Source organism: Punica granatum, chromosome 1 (assembly GCF_007655135.1).
Source record: "Punica granatum isolate Tunisia-2019 chromosome 1, ASM765513v2, whole genome shotgun sequence".
Taxonomy (NCBI): Eukaryota; Viridiplantae; Streptophyta; class Magnoliopsida; order Myrtales; family Lythraceae; genus Punica; species Punica granatum.
In genome coordinates this window covers 43,777,572-43,797,200 of record NC_045127.1, presented here as the reverse complement: position 1 = coordinate 43,797,200, position 19,629 = coordinate 43,777,572, and the positions used below count along the sequence as shown (strand labels likewise).

Genomic DNA, 19,629 nt, shown 5'->3' with positions numbered 1-19,629 from the left:
TTCTTGGTCTTCTCGGATCATAACCGGCTTCCTTGCCCCGATTTAAGTCGTTTCCCGAGTTTTTATGTTTTTCCCGCATCCATGAAGCCGGTATCGTTTTATCGATTCCATAAATAATGCGTTTTCCATGATCATGACGATATCGGCTTTGCAAAACCATGTTATTTATCGTGTTTGACATTTGAGCATGCGAGAAATAGTCGAAATCGGGTTAAAGAGACCACTTGAAACCCGAAATAATTCAAGGAAGCTACGACTATCCTCAAAAGGAAAGGGCCGAGAACTCCATGACCTTCTTCGGGTAAAAAACGACATCTTTACCTCGATGAAATCCATTTCTCGAATTATGTGCAATCGCAATTTCAATATCATCGCAAATCCCGCATTAAAATCCCTTTAAAATTTTTTTTTCTAAGCAAAATGGATGGATTCGTGTATCGATGATTTTTTCGGATCCATTTGGGTTTTAAGAGCATTTTGGTCATTTTGATCAAATTCTTCTCGACCTTCCTGGACCTGTCTTGGTCGTCGTGTCATGAATCGTTTTCAATAAATTAAGCTTTTTGGGTATTCAGACTTCATTCAGTTGATCAATTCATGATCTGTTTGATTGTCTGTAACCCGCACATTTACTGCATTCGACAATAATTCGTAAGTTGTAATCCTATCAACAGGTCAATCGGTACGTTCACACGATTAAATCAACTTGGCATTAACAAGTTTGCATGAATTGGCCATTAACTGATAACTCGCGTCGACAAGTTGTTAACTGACGTTAGTGCCCTTTTCAAACTTGCATCTTTCTAAAACCCGATACGCGCGGTCCGATGTAACATGGACGTCTAGAAAGGACTTGTATATCTTGACTTGAGTTTCTACCTAATTTCAGGTGACTCAGGTCGGGATACAAAAGTGCTTTCTAGAGGAGTTGTGAGGTGAGCTGGGGTTCCGAGGAGCGAACGTCCGAGGGCTCTAGGAATTCGGGGGCGAGCTGAGGGGATCCTCTCGGAGGAGTTGAGAGTTTTTGTCCTCGGAGCTGGGGGTGTCCACGAGCTTAGGGTTTTTCTCGTTCTGAGGAGAGAGAGCGAGTTGAGGGGAAAGGTCCAGCTGAGGGAAAAAATCAAGGAGCTTTGGGTAACCGGGTCGTGAGAGGAGCTGTGAGCCGATGGAGGAGATCAGGGAGGCGTGAGCTGTCTAGGTGAGAGGGGAGCTGGCCAAGAAGAGGAGGAGGCTAGGGTTTTTCGGTGGGAGCCCATTAGGGTTTTTTAGCTGAGGAAGAAGGAAGTAGGGGAGTCAGGACTCAGGAGAGTCAGGGCGTGCGTGAGTTGGAGGTTTTTAGGGCCTGGGGAAAAAAAATAAAAGAGAAGACCGAGAAGAAGAAGAAGAAGAAGAAGTGGGTGGAAGGGGTAAAGGTCAGAAGCCCTGACCGACTTCTGACCGCCCCTGACCGACCTTGTCTTTGTTTTTTTAACGCGCGTAGAGTTTAAAATTCTCGTCTTTGTAATTGGATGTCGACAAAAAGATCCGGGACCGGCTTTGTGTTTAGAAAAAAATTATGGATCAATGTCATGCAATAAAATATTTTTACGGCTTTAATTTTAGTCTCGGATTATGAAAATTGATGTCGACGCATGCAAAATCCAAAGATGTCTCAAATAGCATTACTTTTTGAAAAAAATCATAAAATTGGTATTAAATTATGAAAATCCTCCATTTTTAGAAGTCGTGCGTGCTTGTGCAATTAGCTGAAAATATTTCCCTCCGATGGATGATAAAATGACGATTTTGTCCCTCTAGAGCCGGTGGACCGAAATGGGGTGTTGACACTACTTATCCCAAGGCTCAATGTGAAATCCTCAAATTGAAATGCACAATTCATCTAGACCTCTAGAACGGTGCTTTTATGGCCTCATATGCATTTTTTTCAATCTTTCAAGGTCTGTTCTCAATGAACGGAGATCGTAGGGATCTCCGGCTCGCCCAAGCAACTCAGAAAGCAATCTAAGAAATCTGGCTGCGGACTCCTAAGACATCTCCGGCTTCACATTTGCAATACCGACTTAATGGTTAATTATTCAGTCTGATTGACAATGCATATCAAAATTACTAACGTGGAATGCAGACATGAGATATGCATTCAAAAATGGCTAACTTCGCTCTGATAACCTGAAATGAGCAAAACCGGCATTTGAGCCCAAAATCACAAGAACATTTTCTTATGCAAAATGGGCAATCTTGGGCTCGTTTGAACTGTTTTCATGTGCACATTGACAATTTAACGTTCGTTTGAGCCACGAGCTTCGAACACGCTATCAATCGGGACTCAAACTTCGTCCCGACTCTCCCTCACGACCTGTGGGACCTGCAGCCAGCTAAGGGCAGCTGCAACTTGCCCTTAGCTGCCTCTTCCTTTGCCTTGTCTTCTTTTGTTCAAGAAATATCCTAAGTGTTCTTCTTCAACAATCCATCCTCATCAGCAAGCTTAAACCAAGCAAAACACTCAAGACTTAAGTCGAAAACACGATGATCATTATCTCGACTCAAATCCAAACTTCACCAAACTTCACATACCACATGTTTTTGACCCCCTTAGTCCATTTCCGAAGTTAGATTTTCAGGTTAGTTTTTCCATCCAAGCATAGCAACCGAATTGAGTTTGTGCCCAATCGGGTCAGTTTTTCCATCCAAGGTTTCCCGGTCTTATAGGTCAGTTTGAGCTGCCATAACCCTTCAACCACCTCCATATATAACCTAAGAGTGTCTAGGAGTCGAGAGATCCCAAGAAAACCCATTGGTTTTAACCCAGCAAGAAGATTCATCATGATTGCTTAGTCGGGTCAGATTTCCTAACTTTCTTTGCTTTTTCCTTGCAGATCAGGTCGACCTAATACCTTTTTCTTCAAATGACCACCACAGTCATCTCCAGGGGTCCCTTAGCTAACATGGGTCACCAACCTTGCAGCCAAAAGCCATTGAGAGCCACCGTTGTGATGTTCGACCCGAGACTTGCCTAATCGAGTATGTTCCTGGAGATACTCTGTTTTGTCCGACTTTTGTAGGGCTATATGGGTCAACCCGAGACCCTTCGACCCAAACGACGACGACGACCACCACCTAGAGGGGTCCGTTGGGTGTCAAGAACCGCTACGAAAACTGGTCGAAAGGACCCGAACTGGTCTGTCCAACGCCCAGTCGGGTCTGAAGCTTCCATTTGGGTCTGTTCAAGCAAAAACAGCCCGGAACTCGACCCACCAGTGGTTCAACTCAACTTTTTACGGTCTCATCCCAAATGTCGGGACTAGGTATAACCATTCCTGACTTAGAGGAGCTAGGAATTTTATATTTTTGATGTGTTTATGGAGTTCGAAGGTGTTTTAAGCTATTTCTACATGCAAGATCCCATTTTTATGCATTCTTCATGTTATATCATGCATGCTTATCATCGTTTAACATGTTAGCATGTCGGGAAATATTTAAATCGAAGTCGGGGAGACCATCTTGGACCAAAATAACCGAGGATGCTCACGGTTTCACCTTGAGGGGGGTGATCATGAGCCCTCTTCGGTTTTTTTGGGCTATAACCGATCTCCTTGCCCTGATTTAAGTCTTTTCCCGAGTTTTTCTATTTTTTCCGCATCCATGAAGTCGGTATCGTTTTATCGATTCCATAAGTATTTATATATATATATATATATAAGTATTTATATTGAACAAAATATTCTTCAATTATGAAATAAAAATTCCTAAAATGGGGCTTAAATTATGTATCCTAAAATGGGAGGCCTAAGGCAAGGGCTTTACTTGCCTTTCCATTGGGGTCAGCCCCGATAATGAGTGTCCGTACTATTTCATTAGATGGATTTTTCCTTTTTTTTACTTGAATCAAGTTCAACAAATCATATATAATTAGTCAACGTTATTAAGAAATATACTTACTTGTTAAGATTCCTTTTTAAAAAATATAACATTTTTGCACAATAATAGTAAAAGGCATCTCGACATATGAAAAACTGTCTATATAATTCGATCTTCTGCTTACTAAAAATCTATAAATGCTACTATTATTCACAAGCTAAGTATAATAAGCTTAAGTTTGTTGACCACCTTTTTCCGTATAAAATTCTTGTATAATTTTTAGTGTCAATTAAACCTGCTCATTTATCTGAATGTGTCACTCTCAATGTGCATATGAATATATAACTATATATATTTACGTCTATACCTATATCGATATTTATGTCTATATCTTACTTATTTATGAGAAAGAAAGTTACTTTGTCTAACTTTTTCTTTCCGATACTATTTTGTCTATATATGTTTGAATTTATTATTACCATCAGATCTAGGGGTACAATTGTAAAATTAAAAAAAATTACTAAAACTCACTTTTTTCACCAGTTTCACATCCCATACTTTTTTCCTCCTCTCTAACCTCTCCTTTTAGTTAACATGCATTTTTTGCCCATTTTTTCATTCAATTAATTAAATTATTGTTTCTATTGTTGTTTTTATTATTATTAAAGTATCACTGACTAGAAGTATGAGACATATTCTTTTTTGGTATTGTGATAGTTTAATTGGGCTTAAAATAAATTAATCACATTATTGATAAAATTTATACATTAAAACTCCATAAATTGATAAAAATATTATGTATTAAATAACTTTACTTGTAGTGCCAGTAATTGTCTAATATATGAACTGTTTAGCTAAATGAATTTTATTCTTTTTATATGTGCTATTAGATGGTATATAATATATTATCCTAAAGTTAATTTACATTTAATTGAGTAGATTATTTTTTAATATATGTTAAATACAATAATGTTTTGTTATCTATAATATTAATTTAAAAACCATATATTTTAAATAGATATATTTCTTTTAAATTAAATCTATTAATTCTAATATATCTATATATGAGTAAAATTAGCGTCTATATTAATAAATGATTTATCATGATGTAGCAAATATATTAAAATATTTGATTAGAAATCGGGTTTGTTTGGTTTTGGAGTTGGAATTTTACTCCACTCTGTCCCGGCTTAATAGAGACAAAAGTATATACTATATGTATATATTATACGGAGAATTTATTACTAAATAATTAGTTGCAATAATTGTTAGGAAAAAGTAGATGTGAGAAATTATTATTTATTAGATAACAAGATAAAAAAATATATAAATGAACGTAAAAGTATATTTGAAATTTATTATTAAAAATTAATTATAATAACGGTTAAGAAAAAAGTATGAGTGTGAATTTATTATTAAATGGGAGGAAAAGACAAAAGAATAATGATTATATTGTTGAATTGATAGTAAAATGAGTGGAGTGGAGTAGAATATTAAATTTGAAACCAAACGTCACCTAAGACTTTTTTTAAATATAAAAAGGATTAAAAGTTGATGTAATCAATTGAAGTCCGCTTATGAAAACTTAAAATCTTCTCAGACTATTAAAAGACGCCCAACTTCAAAAAACAACTAACAAATAATGACCAAAAAAACAACTGACAAATAAGTATACCAATAAAAAAGTATATGATTGGATTTAAAACTAATTCGTATTATATACAAACTTTTGGTAATATATTAATATACAAATAACATTTGAAATAAGCATGACATAAAACTTTTATATTTAAAAAATATGTGATCAAGTTTGCGTGAATTTCTATATATAATTTATCTAATGTACAAACAATTAGATAATTATATAATAGGGCAAATTACACAAAAAAACCTAAATTTTGTAAAACGTCTCAGTTTTATCCTAAATTTTATTTTGTAACAAAACAAACCATAAGTTTTCTAAATTGTTTAAAAAATGACATTCGTTACAAATTCCGTCAATTTTGCATACGTGGGCTGTTAACTTCAGACATAAATCAATAAACAAATAAGATAGGTTAAATAAAAAATGTAAATTTTCAAAAGAGTCTCAATTCCATCATAAATTTGGTTTGTAATGTAAAAAACCATATGTTTTTGCTCCTAAAGTCGGCCCCGGCTAGCATTTCCTCTCATAGACCATTTCTGAGAAATTTTTAATTTTTTTTTTTAAATTACAAATCAAAATTTGGAACTAAACTGAGACTTTTCTGAAAATTTAGGTTATTTTTGTAAAGAAAAGAGAAGATGATCATATGATGTGTAAAATTTATGGGTCCCGTGAAGTCTACGTAGGCAAATAGACGGCAAACTTAACAGAATGGTAATTGGAGGTCAAATTTGAGAAGATTTTCAAAACATGTGATTTTTTTGTTACAAAATAAAATTTATGACAAAACTGAGATATTTTACAAAATTTAGGTTTTTTGTGTAATTTGCCCTATATAATAATGACACTGATTGAGTTGGTTAAGACAAAATATTTATATATTTATCCAAAATAAGGATTATTTCATTAATTAATTATCTTATGAAACTTGAAATTAATTACTGAAAATATTTCGTTGTGTTAAAAAGTAATTATATTTTCCATAAATTAGAATAATTATTAGTTGTAGTGAAGAAAAAATTATGACAGAATCTTATGAACTTAAGCCCATAAATTATATAAAAGGTAGAAGTTAAAAACAAGAATATCAAAGACTTTTCTTTAAAAAATCGAATTTGTTTTTATTCAAATGACTGAAAATATTATTTGACAAATTCATATTAATATTTAACTGAAATATATGGTGATGCATATTAATTGAGACGGTTAATTAGTTACATATTATTATTATTATTAACTTACTCTAATTTTTAACAGAAAAATTTGAATATCAATAAATGAAAATACTATTATTTTAATAAGAAAAATGGCATTTTAAAATGTAAATAATTACACTAGTTAATAATATGGAGATACACGAAAACGGAACCATGCAAGGTATGGGAAAAAAAAATTAGTACTAGAGCAACATGATATAAATATATTATTTTTGCATTTTTAAATCTTATTAATATTCTTATCACTTTTTAAAATATTATTTCGACTTTATATTCAAACCAAATTTCCTGTGCAATGGGTTTTAGGGTCATCGCGTAGTGTAATCAAAATAACCAATGATTCAAAAAAGATATAACGCAGTAGCACACTATCTCGCATGATAATTAACAATATGTTACGATACTAAGATGATACTACTCATATTCCTTAATTAGATATTTAAAAATTTTATTTCATTGTAATGGACTCATAGATTTCTTTATTGTAATTGAAAAAAATAACTAACTATTCGGATAGCATACTAGCAACCAAACACCACCTAATATCAATCAAAATTTTACTTCTTCTACAAGGTCCTTTGCTCTTCTAAGTAAAATCCAAAATCGAAAAAAAAACTAAAAAAAGAAAAAAAAAACTCTCTAACACGAAAAAGAAGAATCAAATAATAAACAAAAAAAGAAAATCCCCAATTTTCAATGCTAAATCAGATGTCTCCCTCTCCCCCTGTCTCTCTCTCTCTCTTTGCCTGTGTAAGAGGGTAAGGAAAGGGGTAGAGAGAGAAAGAGAAGAGACCCATGTCCTGCAAAATTCATTCAATTCAATTAATTAGACCCAACTTGGCTTTTGTTGTTTCTTGCCTTTCTTCTTGTACTGCCAAATTTTGAGATCGCCACTGGGCAAAGCTGAGAGGGGAGAGAGAGACTTTACTGCTCTAACGTCACCTGCTCGACCTGCTGCTCCTTCCTCCCTTTTCCATCTCGTCCCAACCAATTCTCTCTCATTAATTGCTCGGCTCTCCCCAATCACCATCCCCAAAATCTGCCTCTTTCCTTTCAAGACGACTCCTTCTCCCCAGTTGAGACCTGCCATCAGATTTCTCTGCTTGTTTGACCAGAAATGGAAGTTGTGGGTCTGCTAATGCTTCCCGTGATCTGTCCTTTCCCAGAAGTTTGTTTCCTACATTGCATCCCCTCAGGTTCGGTTTAGCTTCTTCTGCAATTGAAGTTTGATTCTTGATTTAGCTGTTGGGTCGGATTTTGGCGGTTCGATTCGGCTGGGAATTCAGTTTGTTAGAGCCATGGAAGGATGGCATAGAGGGATCTCCTTTCTGGACTGCTCTGTTTTTGTTTCTGTTTCCGTGTTGATGATTCTATGTGGGGTTGCTATGGCTGGTTTTCAGACCGTTGGGAAGGTTAGCCCCGGGTTTGGTGGGACCCAGATGAACTGGATTGACAAGGACGGGAAGTTCCTCGTATCTAATGACTCGAACTTCGCCTTCGGTTTCATCACGATGAGCAGTGATGTCACCCTGTTCTTGCTCGGCATCGTACATGTCGGGACCCAGACCGTGGTATGGTCCGCCAATTGGGAATCACCTGTCTCGAATTCTGACAAGTTCTCGTTCAACGAGAACGGGGATGTGGTCCTGTACAAGAGTGGTACTGTGGTCTGGTCCACAGGAACCGGTAACAAAGGTGTTTCCGCAATGGAGATGCAGGATTCAGGAAATCTTGTCTTGGTCAGATCCGATGGTGGGACTGTTTGGCAGAGTTTTAGCCACCCGAGCGACACCCTCTTATCGAACCAGGAATTCACGGAGGGAATGAAGCTCGTGGGAATCGGAGCGAAGAACCCGAGCTATTCTCTCGAGATCAAGTCTGGGGACATGCTCCTCTCTGCGGGGTACCGGACACCACAGCCCTACTGGTCCATGGGGAAAGACACTCGGAAAATCGTAAACAAGGGCGGCGGGCAAATCAGTTCTGCGAAACTTGAGGCAAACTCGTGGAGCTTCTATGATAAGAACAAGAACTTGCTCTGGAAGTTCGTCTTCTCGCAGAATACCGACCCAAATGCGACTTGGATTGCAGTACTTGGGCAGGATGGAACAGTATCTTTCACAAACCTCCCTAGCACTGGCTCGGGCAGTGTCGTGACATCCCCAACAAAGATCCCAAGCAACTCGTGTAGCACACCCAAGCCTTGCGACCCTTACTTGGTCTGTCATGATACTAATAATCGGTGCAGTTGCCTCCCAGCTCTTCAATCTTACACGAACTGCTCATCGGGGTTTGTTTCTCCTCCATGCAGTCCAAAGGGCCTCACAACGAGGCTTGTCAGTGCGGGAGATGGAATCAGCTACTTTGCTCTCAGTTTCATCTTGCCTAACATTGATAATGCCAACCTTGAGAGCTGCAAATCTTCTTGTCTAAGTAACTGCTCGTGCCTCGCCATGTTCTTTCAAAACAGCACTGGGAGCTGTTACATTTTTGATTCTGTTGGGGCATTCCAGAGCTCCAGCAAGAGCTCGGACTTTGCAGCATACATCAAGGTACCGGGCAATGGAGGGACTGGGACAAGCTCGGGTGGCAGTGAGAGCAGCAAGAAGCATGCTGCAGTCATTGCTGTAATCGCTGTCTCAACAATTATCGTGATCCTCGGTTTGATATATGGAGGTTTTCGGTACTATAAGTCGAAGTCGAAGTTGCCCGAGACTCCTCAAGATGGTTCGGAGGATAACTTCCTAGAGAGCTTGACAGGGATGCCAGTACGTTTTGCCTACAAAGACCTCCAAACAGCAACTAACAACTTTACAACGAAACTCGGCCAGGGCGGATTTGGTTCGGTGTACGAGGGAACCCTACCTGAAGGAACGAGGCTAGCAGTGAAGAAGTTAGAAGGGATCGGGCAGGGGAAGAAAGAGTTCCGAGCTGAGGTTTGCATCATTGGGAGCATCCACCACCACCACTTGGTCCGCCTCAGGGGCTTTTGTGCCGAGGGAGCCCATCGCCTCCTCGCTTATGAGTATATGGCTAACGGGTCCCTTGATAAGTGGATATTTAGGAAAGACAAAGGGGAAATGCTCAACTGGAACACCCGATTCAATATCGCACTTGGGACTGCAAAGGGTTTAGCGTACCTGCACGAGGATTGTGATGCGAAGATCGTGCATTGTGATATAAAGCCCGAGAATGTTCTCTTAGACGAGAATTTCCTCGCTAAGGTCTCTGATTTCGGGCTGGCTAAGCTGATGACGCGGGAGCAGAGCAATGTGTTCACAACCCTTCGGGGCACAAGGGGATACCTTGCGCCCGAGTGGATAACAAACTATGCCATTTCGGAGAAAAGCGACGTGTACAGCTACGGGATGGTGCTGCTGGAGATCATTGGTGGGCGAAAGAACTTCGACCCCTCAGAGACATCCGAGAAGTCCCATTTCCCTTCCTACGCGTTCAAGATGATGGAGGAAGGGAAGTTGAGGGACCTCCTAGACTCATGCCTGACTTATGACGAAAGTGATGAGCGGGTAATTACAGCTATTAAGGTCGCCCTATGGTGCATACAGGAGGACATGGCCCTCAGGCCATCGATGACTCGGGTGGTGCAAATGCTTGAGGGGCTCTGTCCGGTTCCTCAGCCCCCGACTTCCTCTCCGTTAGGGGGTCGGCTTTACTCGAGCTTCTTCAAATCAATCAGCGAAGAGGGGACTTCATCGGGGCCATCGGATTGCAATAGCGATGCTTATCTCTCTGCTGTTCGGCTATCTGGCCCGAGATAACATTGAGGGAAACCTAAATCGTTCGAAACCATTTTGTCCAATTTCATGTACATTACAACAATACACATATATATAGAGAGAGGAAGAAACATTATCTATGTTCAGCTCTGTTCTTTTGTATCGCTCCAATTTTCAGTTAGAGATCTAATTACCGTATTAGAAATCTGATAAGCAATTAGCGAAACCACTAGGAATGAAATTCAGACGCAACCTTCATACATTTCCATAATTATCAATAGTTGGGCATTCTTGAGCTTGAATTAGTCGCATACCGATATACTCTGGCATTTATTGTTGAACATAAAAGAATAAAAAAAAATTGTTCTTTTTTTCGATTGCATGAGGGAAATTTTACTCATAAAAGGATATGGAAAACTTGGGTGACGGAATCGACAAGAAGCACGAGAACTTCGAGAAGAATAAAAACAACGTGAAGAAGAACTGAAGGCTGCATTGAAAGAAGAATTTCGTCAGGAGGCGGCTCTTCTAGATTCAAAGGTGCTTCAGGCTTCCGAGGAGAGATTGAAGAGGAAATATGACGCTTTATTCAACGACTTCTTGAAGGCTGGGACGATGCGAAGTAAAACTTTACTATAATTCCTTCATTAGTTTTGCACTGTTTGGACAAGATTTTCAATCGCGAATTACATATTGATGCAGTGGATAGCTAGCAAGTAGAATTGGTATCCCTGTTGAAGGAGCATCGATGTGGGGGTTCAAAACTTCAAATCACGACACAACACAATAATCACAGCCATTGTTGTTGGATGAACTATATTATTGTTGTTAGTATTATTGCTTTAATAATAAACTTAAGACGTCGCCTATGTCGGGTCATGTAACCGTACCATTCATAAATTTTTATGTAATGCTTACGGGTTTGATTACAAGTTTGATTCATCTATAATTTATATTTGTCTATATTGCAATTGGCAAACAATTTGTAAACATGCGAGGAACAAATTGATAACAAGCTAGTAACAAGCTTTGACAGTGACAACCGTTTTTTGTCCTCGTGTACTCACAGCGGGCTATTAGCTTGGGGGTTGAACTATATAAATGTGTACTCTGTCTGGGCCTTGAATAACATGTCACGACCCCCTAAGAAGGTCGCCCAACTCACATCTATCACGACCTAAAACATTAGGTCGCCCAAAGTCAAGACTTTCCCGACCCAAGTTAGGTCGACCAAGGTTTGCTTTGGGCGACCCAAAAAATTGGGTTGGCTCTAACCATTGCTTTGGGTCGGCCCGGCTCCCCCATGAGCGACCCAGAAGTTTGGGTCGTCTCGAGACATTGTACGGGCCGACCCATCAATTTGGGTCGCCTTTGGTCGGGTCTGTGGAGACCCATTCACAAAATGGGTCGTCGGGTCTATTCTGATTGTACTTTAGGCGACCCTTTTGAATGGGTTGAGAGACCCAGGGCGACCCACTCCCAAAATTCTTTTATGGGTCGCCCCAGGACCCTTCTCTTGTAGTGCTTAATTGTTCGATTGTTTTCTAATAATTGATAAGAAGGGAAAACACTCTCTAGTTCATCTCTATTAGATACATGGGGCATTTAATCACTTCCCATGTCTAAGCGAGAAGTTGCTCATGTAACTTAAATTTGATCTATATTACTTTTTTGTTTATTTATTCTATATATTAGAATTTCTTTTTTCTAAGTCATGGAAGATTCTAATCGAATTAGTAAATTAAGAAATTCTTATTATGAAATTCTATTTAGTTATGAAATTCTATTTAGACTTTGATATAGATGATATAAATTCATGTAATGAAAAAGTAGTGATAACATGAAAAGTAAAAAAGGAATAGTATTAGCTTAGTAAAAAAATTGTCAAAAATAAATAAATGTTATTTGAATTCAATAAAATGAAATGAAAAAAAAATTACTGTACTATCTAATTAAGATATTAATTATTTATAAACGTCCAATTGATCAATAGACCAAAATTATATATCAGTATATTAATAGTTATATTATTATTAAATATATTATTCTGTAATATATTTAAATATAAATATGTTGAATTTATTTCAAATTCTTCTTTTCTATGAATGTTACCTATTGAATTTGCCTACAGCAATCTATTATTTATATACTTCTTATTTAAGATTTTACCTTCTTTTTTCAAAATTTACCAGGTCGAAATCTTGATAATCAACTGTAAGTAGTAGACTAAATAAGCTAAAATGCAGGCAAAAAGGATGAAAACTACTTTTTCGGTAGATGGATGAGAACTACTTCAAAAACAAGCTATTTTATCTTATAAAATTTTTGCATCTTCGTGCCTTTTCATTTGGGTTTACGTGTCTTTCCATTTCCATTGGGTGCACTAGTTCTTTGCTAATGTGTTTCGTGGGCCCTCTTAATCAGCTTTCCTTGCAGATTGTATCCATATTGTTGAATTTTTATTAATAAAAGAGCGCCATTGTTTCTAGCGAGTGACATTACTATATTTTAAGATTGAATGTTTGAATGAAATATTCTGTTTCTATATTTATATTCTTTTGTGTGGTGCGTATGTTCCTATTTTATAAATATGATATGATTAGGTTTTAGCAATTTATAATTCCAATTTTATGTATATGGCTCTTCGTTTACTTTTAATTAAGATTTTAAATATCTTTGAACCAAAAAAAAAATTTTAATATCTTTCAAAATGTATTCTCATCTAATAAATATATGCAATATAGTAAATGATGTATATAACTGAGGAATTCAGTCTTTTCAGAATCCTTCAGAGTAAAATAATCATTTCGTGGATAAAAATTTCCATTTATTCTATATGTGTTATGTGTGTGTATATTGTGGGGTTGTGGGTGCACATTAGCAGTACTGAATTTCACTCTAATTAATAGGACAAATGTCCTACTAAATTATACACTTAAAATAAAATACATTATAAATATAGTATTCGACAAATCTTTAATGGTTTTAAGAATAAAATATTATAAAAGCTTAACTGAAACACCAATATCTGGTTGGTTTCAATAAATTTTTTGAGATTTGAGAAAATAGTATTTGATTTTATTTATTGACATTTAACCTCTTTTGACTTATTTGACAAAACTACTATTTTTGGGAGTATTAATTGGATTCATCACTTATGAATTTTTCTTTTCAACACCGTACATTTATTTATTTTTACAGAATAAGACCAACGCACTACATAAAATATTTGTAGTTTCTTTATAATATATATTCTTTAATTTTAGAAATTAAAAAAAAGAAAAGAAAAAGAATTTGGTCGAACAGAGAGGATAAAGGCCTCCAGCAATGTTGATTGGGGCAGTAGTCATTAAATGAAACAAACTGTCAGTTTTCGGATAAGCTTGCAAAGCTAATGTCATTCATTTCACTAACTGCTATATGTACAGCTTACAATCTCGTACATGAAGGAAAGGAGCAATCGAGCCTAATAATAAGATACGAAATATATTGTACGTATATATCCTAACTTACATGAAGGAAAGTCCATAAAATATGGAAAATATATCCTCCGGCTCTCCGATGGCTCCATGTGAACTCTACCCGCCTGATGGGAAGATTCGGGGCTGTCCGAGCTGGAAGTGAAGGTTTGGCTTCAATTTCTAGTATTTTGAGCATAATTTGTTGCCTGATTTATAGATTTTCCAGTAGTTTATCGAGCGGTTGGTTCATGGTTGCGTACTGGGTTTAGTCTATTGCAGGTGGGTTTGTATAATTTTCGAGTAATTTTTTTTTTTTTTTGCTTTTCCCAACTATAGAGGATTTGAGACGGAATATCGATTTATAAAATAATATGACGAACAACAGAGGTTGTCTCTAATCGGTCTGTAATAGTTACAGACGGATTAGAGATGGAATTACGTACGACCATAGACCGTCTCAACTCCGGCTTAGAATTTATAGATGGAAGTTCACGGACTCCCTGTTCGTCATACGATATTATAGACGGTTCTCTTTCTATCTGTAATCCGTACATAGAGATGAATTACGGACGGGCGCTTCCGTCTGTAAGTAGTTTTGAGATGGAAGTTTTCACCGTCTAAAACCCCGTCTGTAATGGCTATTAGAGATGGATTTTGGACAGATCTTCCCGTCTCTAATCGACTGTCTTCTAGTAGTGCCCGCCGTGTGAACTCAACAGCAATTGAGTCTAATACTCACAAAATAAAAATCAACTTTAAATACAAATTCAAAGTCATGTGAAACTCATTTAGATATTTAGAAATCCTAAATTTATTTTAAAATTTAAATTTGAATAGGGTTGAGTCCCCATTGGATATTTCCAAATCCTAAAACCCAATGAAGGTATGAAGGCGCCCGCAATAGAAATAGGGCATTCGATTTTTGGTTCGGGTCTCGATTTTCGGCTTCTTACTTTCATCCCTAGTGGCCAACTTTTAGGCCATCACCACCCTTCACTCTCCTTTTTCTTGTCCTCTCTGGTCGAAGTTTTTAACTATTTTTATTATTTATTTTAAACTTTTATTCCTTAAATTAAAAGATAAAAGATAAAAAAAATAAAGAATAAAGAATGATAAAGGATGCGTGTGAAATTTGTGTATCGCGGGACTAATTCAGAAAAAAAAAATGTATGGCCTTAAAAAACTAAAAGTTATGATCCTAGTTGGTATTTAAAAAAAATAATTTGATCAAATAAGTCAAATAGGACTAAGGTATATATATATATATATATATATATTTACAGATGAGATTATGTGTCATTTCTCCAAATTTCAAAGGAAGCTATTGCATTTTACCTTGAATTTTAATTACTAAATGTTATTCTTGAATTTTAAAATAAAAGACTGACAACAATTGAATAAAATCGTGTCACCCCATTGCATGGTCCATTTAATTAAGTATATTCTCTCATTATAAAGTTAAAAAATTGAAATTGAAAAATATATACTATAATTAAATAAATCGAAGACTAATTTGATAAAACTTTAACAATTGCGAGGTTGAAATGTTAACTTAAAAACGTCATAGTTAATTTTTGCTGACCATATGGTTCCAAATATAAATTAAATTTGGTGAACATTCTATTAAAAATTGAATTTGATAAAAAGAATTAATCTCTTTTGGTGCAAGTAATTGTCGCACCTATTTTCATCAAAAGATGGAGCCCATTGGACAATCTCTCAGTTAAATTGGAGCTCGACCCTCGCATAGTTTTACTTTAATTAATATTTTTAGGTTAAATTTACAAATTATATAATGATATACATTATATAAAACTTAACTAAGTTTTGAGAGATTTTTTCAGTGTAATTATTATAATAAGTTTAGTGTTGCCTAGGTTTCTTCCTCGGGTAGGCAAAAATTACAAGACAGTAGCAAATTGGAAGGGCGAAAGAAGGTATTGAACTGCATTAACGTTTAATGCAAGTTAAACCTCAAGGGTATATGATAAGGACATGAATTTAGAAATGGGCTTTTCGGGCTTTAAGGATTGAGGCTCGGCCCAGTAAAATATATCAGCTCATTTTTATAAGGTCCAATGCCCAATCTCGGCCCACAATAGAAGCCCAGCTGGGCACCCCACCAACTTCCTAGATCGGATATAAAAGCATTACCGACCCGAGTAAAAAGGGTATCCCGAACCGATTTCGATGGTGTCCCCCACCAGACTCTCTCTCTCTCTCTCTCTCTCTTGGAGGAAGCAGAGCGCTCTCTCTCTCTCTCTCTCTCTCTCTCTCTCTCTACAAAATCGACCCACGCCGGAACTCTAGCAAACAATGAAGTACGGGCAGGCTGTGATTCTCAATACAACGAGATACTTAGGCAATCCGGACGGAGTTCGAGCCCATCATTCTCTTCTCCACCGGTCCAACCGGTCCTGTCTTCATCATTTTCATCAATCCCTTCTCCACTGGTCCAATCAATCCTGTCTTAATCAGTATAAAAGTATTGGGTTTCGTCTCAATTAATCATTAAAAAAATGCATTGATGGAGAGCATTTGAAATGACAATTAACTATTACTCAAAAAGCTTGCTGGAAGTATTTCATTAAATGAATGAAAATTTCTCATTACATCTCATCGCAAGAGACTATTTTAATAACCTATATATATATATATATATATGTATATAGATGGATCAGACGATTAGATTTTGGACTAATATTATTGGAACTATAGATTTTTTTTATTATTGAAATGGGTATATACCTAAGTATGGAATTGCATATACATAGACACATACACATACATAAATATGTAAATACATACTTACATATATGGATATAAATATATGTAAATACTAGACTGGTGATTATCACCACCGCTAAAGTACTTGTAAGTAGAATCGATTAGAGGCCCTTTCGTTCAGGTTTTTACGTACCTGATCTTACGAAAATTCCAGAGGATAGCGTATGTGTGGAATTGAGGTTCCCGATCAAACAGATCAACACCTTGGGTATATATGTTGGTGTGCTAGATAAAGCCATGTGCGTCGTTCCCCACAAACTCAAAGTCGATTTCGTCTGAGTTTACAGTTTGAGAACTTTAACTGCAAATAATAATTGAAGAGGCAAATGATAAATTTCACATTTAATATATATAGTATATAGCATAAATGGAGGTATATCGATATCTATATATATGTTTGCAGTTCGGACCCTGTGTCCTATATTGAATAATAAAAGACCAGATGTATAACAAGAGTAAACAAAAGTTATTAGTGCAACACAATAAAGAAGTCCAAATTTACCAACACAGAAAAGGTCGCGTTTGGCATATTATCATTTGAGATTTTTGATAATTTAGAGTCCAATTGAGATAGATTCTCATTTTTATAATCACTGATAATATTCATAACTATGTTTGGTATGGACAGGTAATGTTGTTCATTACTGATAATCAATCTGATGATCTAGATAGTCATCCATGCAGAGAAAGTATATCACTAGCTGATTGTAAAAGTGAATTACATTGGACATTCAATTTACGTAAGTTAATTTAATAATTTGATGGGTCTAGAAAATTTAAAATGAAATTCTCAGTAATTCACATGGATTACCTCGTACCAAAACGCGGAGTAATTTTTTTTTTTTGCTTGAAGATGGCATTCATTAATAAAAGAAACATCAAAAATTGAATGGGCCATGTTGCATCTCTTCCTCTCTGAAGCGAATTGTCGGAGGGATGGAAGAGATGTCAATAGGACCATTCAAGTTACAAGAACCAGCCCAATGGGCAATGTTGTGGGCAAGGTAGTTATCAGCCCGAAGGATAAAAACGGCAGTCCAATCGATAAAAAAAGAAAGATCAAATAGCATAATAGGGATAATAACAGATAGTTCAGGCAGGACATGATGAGGAGACATCAAGTTGTCGATGAGGTCTTTGCAATCGCCGAGTAGAAGCAAGCTGTGAAGTCCTAGTTGTTGAGCACAACGGATGGCATTGAGGGCAGCTTCTGCTTCCCCTTGTAGGGGGTTGGTGGCAGTTGAGTAGAAAGCCCAGGCAAACTTGATGGTTCCTTTGTTGTCAGTGCAGACTACTGAGAGGTAAGAATGCTGCTGAAAGATTGCGGCATCGAAGCTGACTTGTAAGGTAGGATCGGAGGCAGCTTTGTTAGGGAATTGAATGATGGATCGGTGGAGCCAAGCTTTGTCATATTCCCTGCGTCTTCTCTGAATTGTAGCTGCTGAGTCGGAGGGATTGAGAGTGCTCGAATCCAGTCTTGTGTTATGAAGCTACCATAAGGAGTCAATACAAACGACCCCTTGAAGGATGAACCTGTGATGAATATCTCGAGGAATGTTAAGAGATTGATCAATTCCTGTGAAGAGTTTAATCCATTGCACCATGTCTATCAGGCCAAGATTAGAAATTCTGATTGGCCATTCCAGTAGTGCCCAAACTTGACGAGAGAAAGAACAATGAAGGAAGAGGTGATCGATGGTTTCCGAAGAAGATTGACAGAAGGTGCAAAGAGTGTCATTGATTGGAAATCGTTGACCAAGAATGGACTTTACAGGGAGGCAGTTTCGAAGCAACTTCCACAATAGGAGTTTGTGGCGATCATGAATTTTTAGCCTCCAAATGTGTTTCCACTCCTTAGAGGGAAGAAGGGGGGAAGGAAAACGATGTATCTGATCAGAAACGTAGGCAGAGGATGTAGTGAAAACTCCATTCCTCGCAGGGGACCACATAAGTGAGTCCAAATGTGAATTATGATCGGGAATGATGGAAGAGATTTGATGGACTGAGGAGGGGTGAAAGAGGCTATGAAGGAGGGGGAGGTTCCAGATTCTAGTACCTGGGATGAACAGCTCATGGACCCATTGGGGATGAGTTGGAGGAGTTGTAATGGAAGAGGAGAGAATGGGAGAGAAAGATGGTGAGTTGGGAACCCAAGGGTCTTCCCAAATATTGATGGAGCGACCACTTCTGACCCTAAAACAAGCACCTTTATGAATGAGATCTTTGGTTTTGCAAAGGCCTTTCCAAAAGAAAGAAGAGGTGGAATTGGGAGAATGTGACAAGAAGGGCCTGTGCTTTAAGTATTTTGCTTTTAACAAATTCAAATGTGGCTTGTTTTGGTTGGTAGTCAATGCCCAAGCATGCTTTGCAAGCAAAGCTCGGTTATGGTCATGCATTCGTCTGAATCCAAGTCCGCCTCTATCCTTTGGAACGCAGAGGTTGTCCCAAGCTTTTAGATGGATTTTGGTTTTGCCAGAAGAAGAGAAACCCCAGAAGAAGTTTGAAAACATGGAGTTGAGGCGGTTGGCGACAGTTTTTGGGATTAGAAAGGTACACATCGAGTAGGAAGGAATGGCTGAAGCGACTGATTTGATGAGCATAGCTCGACCAGCTTGGGAAAGTGATTTCGCTTTCCACATGTTGATCTTTTTCGCCACCCTATCCAAGAGGGACTGGAAGGAAGAGACTTTAGCCCCTTGGATGTTGAGAGGAAGTCCTAGGTATTTTGAATCTGGACTTCATTGTTTTATGTGGAACTTTTGGCTGAGAAGTTTCCTTAAAACAGGGGGGACATTCTGACTGAAAAACATGGCTGACTTGTTTCGATTAACCTTTTGGCCCGACCAACTCTGGTATTTGTGGAGGATGTCAAAGAAACTTTGGAGATTTTGGTCAGTGGCCTTTGCAAAAAGGAATAAATCATC

The 19,629-nt window shown here is 37.2% G+C and overlaps 1 protein-coding gene across 2 annotated transcripts; it reads left to right on the top strand.

Annotated features, from left to right (window-relative positions):
* The first annotated feature begins 7,433 nt into the window (after positions 1-7,433).
* On the top strand, positions 7,434-10,603 carry LOC116192155 (G-type lectin S-receptor-like serine/threonine-protein kinase SD2-5). Of its 2 annotated transcripts, XM_031520615.1 has the most exons (2): positions 7,436-7,916; positions 8,121-10,603. In XM_031520615.1, exon 2 carries the CDS (start codon positions 8,160-8,162, stop codon positions 10,497-10,499), a length of 2,340 nt encoding a protein of 779 aa, XP_031376475.1. In that variant the 5' UTR covers positions 7,436-7,916; positions 8,121-8,159; the 3' UTR covers positions 10,500-10,603. The 2 variants fall into 2 exon arrangements, with proteins under 2 accessions (XP_031376474.1, XP_031376475.1); XM_031520614.1 differs by having other exon boundaries at positions 7,434-10,603.
* Positions 10,604-19,629: the final 9,026 nt, after the last annotated feature.